Consider the following 6,974-nt stretch of genomic DNA (forward strand, 5'->3'; position numbering starts at 1 on the left):
CCCTATGCATGCCAGTGGCCTTCTGGATCTCCAGGGATATGTGAATGCTTTTCAAAGTCCCTATGGATATCTCCTCCCCTGATTCTTTCTTTAAGATTTTGGGTTGGCTTGCTGCTTTTCTCTTACTTACTGTCTTAGGAGCTGAGATGTTAAGCTACAGTCAGATGCTTCTGACTGTTTTTAAAAACACCCTTGAGAAAAGGCTGCCTGTACTGCTTGAGCTCCAGTGCAGGTCCAATAAAGACAGCCTTTCAAGTGCAATCCTCCAGGCAGCCACTAGAGAGGTCAAATAATGGCATTTCTCTTTGAAAGCATCCCAACCCCATTCTTCCTCTTCTAGTAGCTGCCTTGTTGCTGGTTTTCACTATAACCACAAACTGTTGGTTTTTAAGGTCACCTCAGAGCTGAAGAGGAAGAAGGAGAAAAAGTTAAGTCAACTTGTCAAAAAAAACTTACCATTCTTACCAAGAGTGGACACTTTTTCTTGAACAGGTACTCCCTGACTGAATCTTTGGTTAATTTTCACAGCTGTAGCAACATTGATTCTATTATTTTTATAATTTTTGCCATGGTCTTCATTGCTTTTGGGAGATAATTTTCAGAAGCCCTTACTCCACTATTTTTGTTGATGCTCATCTCAGCTGTCTTCTATTCTGTTTTTTAGACTGAATAATTTCTGGAGATCTATCTTCAAGTTCACCAATCCTTTCCTCTACCATCTGTTGGGAGTTATTAAGCCCACAAGCGAATTTTTCATTCTAGATACACTTTCAGTGTTAGAATGCCATGCAATTCTCCTTCATAGTCTCTATTTCTCTGAAGATCTTCCTACAACCATTTACTTATTATGACCCTTTCAGTCCTTCAGCATGTTTTCAAGTGCTACTTCAAAGCATCCATCTAGAAAGTTCGACATAGGGTCATTTAGGGTCTATTTTTATAGACCTGCTTCTATAAGTCATTAGGTCTACATTTTCTCTGAATTTCTGGTATTGTTTCCATATTGCCCATTGTGAATGACAGATTGCAGATATGTGGATTCTGTTTCTCTGAAGAGCATTGAGTGTTTTGTTTTGTTTTGTTCCCTAAGCGGGTAGGTAAATTTGTGGCTGATTACCTCCACTTTTTGGAGGCTTGGCTTTATATTTTGCTAGGGAAAAGTTTTGGCAATCTGCCTTTCTCTTAGACTGAAGCACTAGTCCTAAGACATAGCTTTTCTCCTAAGGCACTGCCTTTGAGGGGTTTTAATGTACACCTGAGGTATTTACCAGGCAGTTCTTACTGGTGTGACTGTAACTGTGTTTTCCCTGTGGTGCACAACGTCCCCTCAGCTTCTCCTCCTTCTAGTTGCAGGTTTCCTTAGGACCTTGGAGGCTCTTTTGTAAATACACAACTCAGAGATCAGCCAGGACTTGAGAGAAAGTTGTATGCCAATCTGGGGGTCCCTTATCTTTAGCTTCCTACTTTCTGGGATTGCCTCCCTCAATTTTCAGCCACTCTGATGGCTCTGATCTCTGCACTCTGACACAGCACACTATAAGGCAGAGACTGTCTAGCAATCTTCAACCATGGTGTCAAGAGGGGACTCTCAGCCAAAAAGAAGGGTGGAGAGACATAGCACAATACATTATTGTATTGATAATACAAGGAACAAATCCCCCTCCAGTTTCTGTCCTTTTTTTCTTCTTCTTCTTCTCCATGGTGCCTTTATACAGGTTTTTAATGTTTTGACCAGGGTTTTCCATTGCTATCTCTGGGAAGCTTTGTCTGATTTAAAGTAATCAATCATTTCCAAACCCAAATCACCCTATTACAATCATTTGAGAGCTGGCTTATAAATATAGTAAAAGTTGCTACCACTCTACATCCTATCAAATAAACATGCTAAGGTAAGACAGGCAGGAACTTTAGAACTATTACATAGATGGTATCTTGGATCAGGAGATTTTCTTGAAGTTTTGTGTAGATGGTAATGCACTCTTTGTCTGTAGTGGTGGTGTGATGGTGAATCGAGGAACACTACTGTGGAGAAGACAAGATAACTAAAGTTCCCATGTCACTCGCAGATCATTGGTTGAGACTCTTCTAAAAGGTCTCATTGCAAGGAAGACCACAAAATAATCTTGCCTGCCAGAAAGATCCATAGTACAGACCCTGAGGAAAGTTGGAATGAGGTTAATTCACATAAGTTTCACTTATATCCACACTCAGCAACCAGTGGGGATTTTAATTGACCAAGTTGTCAAATACTGATTTTTTTCTGCGCCATTTTCAAGGTTTGCACCAAATAATGGTACTTACCATGAAATCAATTTTAAGGTAGCTCTTTGACAAATTAAAAGGACTCTCCATCATATTTCCATTGGGTAATATGTCATCTCTGTTAAGAAGTCTTCTTTCAGGGTTAGTCCCTGGCTCTCCTTCACATTGCTTACTAAGACATGTAATTATATATTTTTGTACTTGTTTTTTAACTACTCAGTAAAATTTAAGTTTAGATAGAAAGGGGTCTATTTCTCTGTTCACTGATGTATTTCCAGAGACTAGTATATTAGTATGCTATAATATATACTACATTAGTATGCTTTTTTTTGGAGGTACTGGGGTTTGCAGGGCCTCACTCTTGCTAGGCAGGCACTCTACTGCTTGAGCCATGACTTCAGCCCTTCTTTGTGTTGGGTATTTTCTAGATATGGTCTCACAAACTATTTGCCTGGGCTGGCAAACTGCAATCTTCCCGATCTCCGCCTCCTGAGTAGTTGGAATTACAGGTGTGAGTGACTGCTCCCTGCTTCAACAATATTTTTTATATGACTAAATGACCCCACAATTACAATCACTAGTTTCAAAACAATGCTCCAAAAAAAAATAGGCTACATTTTTTTCCTGTGCCACAGAGTAGTAGATACTTAAATACTCAAAAACAAAAACAAAAAACTGGCAAAGTTAAACAGCCCTATAGTGAGGTGCAAAAGTGACAGCTATCCTTAAGCAAGGCATTGATCATCATTTAAGATTAAATTTAGTCTGAATTAGTTAATATCTAAGTCATATTTAAGTGAGAGTACATCTATATTTTAAACTGGATGATACAGGATACTGTTTTTCAGCAGTGACTATTCAAATTACCCCTTCACTCAGACCATTCAAGTCAATGAAATATCTTGGGTATTTCTGGTTAATATGTATTAAAGTGTCAGCATTCCTCCTTCTCTGCATCTTCTCTTCTCACACCCCCTCAAATCATCTGATCCCCCAGATATCCTCAGTTCTCAGATCTGCATCTCTGCCCCTTTCGGACTCATGGCCCTTCAAAAGCCTTCTCCTCACAGATTCCAAGCTCTCTGCTTCCCATTCAATCCAAGCAACAAATTTTAACAACAGTAAACAATTTGCGTACAAGTAGCACAACTATCAATATTAATATCAGCACATGATACAAGGTTCTCACACTCTTACACATCATCTTGCTTAATTTTAACCCTCATTAGAGGCGTTATCATTTCAACTTAATAGATGAGGAAATTTAATAGATAAGTAGTTCACAAAGGTTAAGTGTCTCAGCCAAAATCACACAACTGATAAATGGCCAGGTTTTTTAAGGGTGGACTCATTAGTTGATAGATCATTTCTTTCCATTGTATGCAGCTCTCATAGAGTTCTTTGAAAGAACTTTCTAAGCAATAACAGGTCAGGTGATTTTTTTAAAAATACAGTCATTTACTGTAGGTGCAATACAAATATTTATAAATATTCCACTTGGATTGTCCCTCCAAAATATGAAGCCATAAATAACCAATGGACATACTTTCATTTCAATATAACTCATTTGACTAAATTTAATCTTGAATGACAGTTAATGTATTTAGAAGTGTTTCCGATGTTGCAAGATACAGAGAACATCTATACATTTAAAGACACAAAGATCAACGTTTTAAACGTTTAGTTTTGTGAAGATGAGGTATTTCCTCACCTCTTCCTCTTCCTCTGCCAGATCTTCTTCAACCAGACATCTACCATCATGCTATCTACCATCCCATGCTTCTTAGCTCAGCCTAATATGCCCTCACTGTAGAGAACAAGAGTCAGCACTGCATTAAAAAGCCTGCAACAATGACCAATACTTCAACCCTAAAGAATGAAAACTTTGAGGACTGGAAGACATCAGAATCATTTTTCCCCCTGCAGAACCCACAGGACAAATGCAGTTTGCATGCCCTATCTTGTTCTCCTATCACTAACTTCACCAAAGAGGAAGCCTGAAGAGTAAGTGTGACTGTTCATGGTAAAACCAGCTCTTTACAAGATAAAGAAAACTTCCTTTGTGAGAACATAGCCTTTTTTTTTAACAGTGGAAAGCGATCTGGGCCACCTGTCATCCTTGAATCTAGGAAACGAATTGCATGAAGGCTAATCAAGATCAAAATCTGTTGCGCATCTTAAGCTGACTCTCAGTCCTCTCTTCTCTTGAATGCTGATTTCCCAGCCTGGATGCCCCTGCCCAGGAGATCATTCCAGCCTTACCTGTTCAAAACGCACACCTGGCTCTCTGCCTCCTCCCATCCCAGGCTGGCTCCTCTCCCTCCCTGAGGCCAAGAAACACCCCAAACCCACTCTCCTACCTCGGCCATACTCCCACAAACTCAAGTCAAAGTTCCCGTGGGCTCTGTCCTCCTCGCAGACCCGGCTTCCCTGCGTCTTCTCTTCTCGCACCCCTCAGATCACCTGCTGCCCCAAGTGCCCTCCATCCTCAGACCCGCATCTCGGCCCCTGGCAGACTCACGGCTCCTCACCTGCACCCGCTTGGCCGTACCGATCCGCGTCTGCTGCACGAAGGGGTTGGGCACAGGCGGCGGGAAGAAGGACGCCTGGCGCGGTACCATGGGTGGCCGCAGCCCCGCGTCCCCGACGCCCGCCCCTGGCACTGTAGCCGCCACCGCCGCCGCCTCGGCGCACCTGTTCATGGCCCAGCCGCGCGTGGGACCCGAGCGAAGCGAGCAACGCGGAGCGCACAGCCCAGCGCGGCAGGGCAGCCACAGCCCAGCCCAGCTGAGTCCCAACCCGGGCGTTCTGAGCGCGCGCCAGTTACCCAACAGCCCACCGCAGTGGCCCCGCCCCTAGGCTCTGGGCACGCCCACAGCTGTAGCCACACCTTCTGTCCGTGGCCCCTCCCCTTGACTCCCATAGCTCCGCCCCCATGCTGTCCTTTGGAGCAAAGACCCCTGAAGGTTGCCTCGGTATTCCTCACGCTCCAATGATACACCGTAGGCAGGGATCCCTGCTATAAGGTCAGTGAATAGACTTTCACTCTATTTTACTGGTTCTGTGACACTTGCCAAATTACTTCTGTCCATGAGCCTCAAGTTCAAAGTTCTTCCTTTGAAATGGGGATAAAGGAAGATAACCAGAATTTGGATCCAGCAGTACCAGGAGTACTTCCCCTGGGCTGTTCCATTAAGCGAATGAATATATCTAGGGTTGGGTTTTGTCTGTCTGTGTTTGATTTCTGGTGTGCATTTTGTTTCTGTGTAACCTGTTCACAGGTAACAGCTGAAAGAGAGCTAACATAGAAATTGGTAAAAGGAATGGAATATGTCCCACTGAAAGCATACGACTGACAGCAGGAAAATGGTTTACAGGAAAACTGAGGTGCTATTTTATTAGAAAAGGCGAAACCAACAGTTGGCTTCCACTGCAGATGAGGGACCTGAGCCAGAAAAGGGAAGTGATTTGGACAGAAGTTCCATTTTACCCTGAGGAAGTACACAGGCCTGTCTGGACTTATAAGGAAGAGGGGGTGAGACGGGGTGCCCCAGGACCTGAGGACTGAGAGTTAAAGCAAGTAGGAATGGTAAACTCATTGCTACTGACCCACTCTGTTCACAGCAGGTGGGAGGCCACAAGGAGATTCAGTCTGGGCCCTGGGATAGATGTTCCTCCAAACTTCTCCACTATAGCTTAGCAGAATCTTTGAACCCTACCAGACAGATATGCTGCCTTGAGTTAGGCATAACTCACTTGGCCTCTCAGAACTTGTTGCCTCATCTAGGAGAGGTAGATTATTGCTACCATAGGACTGTGGTAAGGATTAAATCATAATGCCTAATGCATGTGTAATGTCACAGACCAGCACTTTAAGAATAGCAATGGTGAGGAGCAGCTAAGTTTTCCTCAATGTAACAAAGAACCTCCAATAGCTACATCATAGTTATGATATAAGCTTCCCTACCTGGCCTAGGGAATCTTTAAGTAGGACTGCAACATACCTTCAAGGACTGTGTGCCCTTGGGTACCTAGCCAGACACCTGTAGAAAGGCTATCAGTACAGGGTCCTAAGAACCAAAACCAGTGTGGGCAGGTCTTGGGAGGAGAAAAGATGGCTCAGGCAATCCCAGAGAGTCAGGTCCTCCCCTCACCCCTTTCCCACTAGTCCTACCAGGAAAAAATCCCAGGCCTTAAATTTGCTTGGCAAATTTCTGTATAGGAAGGAGGAGAGGTAGGGAGTCTGGCAGGAAGAAGCTTACCATTGACAAGGGCTGTGTTTAGAAAGCAAGCACATTATTCCTCCCAGGAGTGTTTACTCAGGGAGGCTTGGGTGGAGGGTCACACTGCTGATTGGGAAGCAGGCTGAAGGCTAAAGTTCCTCTTGTATGGCATCCTTTGACTTTGACTCCAGTTCTGTTACAAAACAGCTCTAGGACCCTGGGCAAACCACTTCTCTCTGGGTCTAGTTTCCTTATCACTAGGATTCAACCAATTCACGTAAGGGGGTTATAAAGGTTAAGTAAGCAATGCACAGAAAGCATCTGGCATACAGTAAACACCATTAGAAAGGGGTCAGAGTTGTGTAATTGTTAGCAGTACCAACATTAGAACTCCTGTCACTGCCCATGAAATGAAACGGAGGACCCAGCCAGGTGCCACACCTTTCATCCAAACTACACCAGAGACTAAAGTGGATACAGGCCAGCCCT

The 6,974-nt window shown here is 43.6% G+C and overlaps 1 protein-coding gene across 1 annotated transcript in view; it reads right to left on the bottom strand.

The window, feature by feature from the left end:
- Positions 1 to 5,074, bottom strand: part of Lpcat2 (lysophosphatidylcholine acyltransferase 2) — a 67,144-nt gene extending 62,070 nt beyond the window's left edge. Inside the window, exon 1 of the mRNA XM_020170193.2 lies at positions 4,794 to 5,074. Coding sequence (XP_020025782.2) covers positions 4,794 to 4,964 — 171 coding nt within the window. The 5' untranslated portion in view covers positions 4,965 to 5,074. The remainder of the gene's footprint in view (positions 1 to 4,793) is intronic.
- Positions 5,075 to 6,974: the final 1,900 nt, after the last annotated feature.

The sequence above is a fragment of the Castor canadensis genome, chromosome 15 (assembly GCF_047511655.1).
Source record: "Castor canadensis chromosome 15, mCasCan1.hap1v2, whole genome shotgun sequence".
NCBI classification, from domain to species: domain Eukaryota; kingdom Metazoa; phylum Chordata; class Mammalia; order Rodentia; family Castoridae; genus Castor; species Castor canadensis.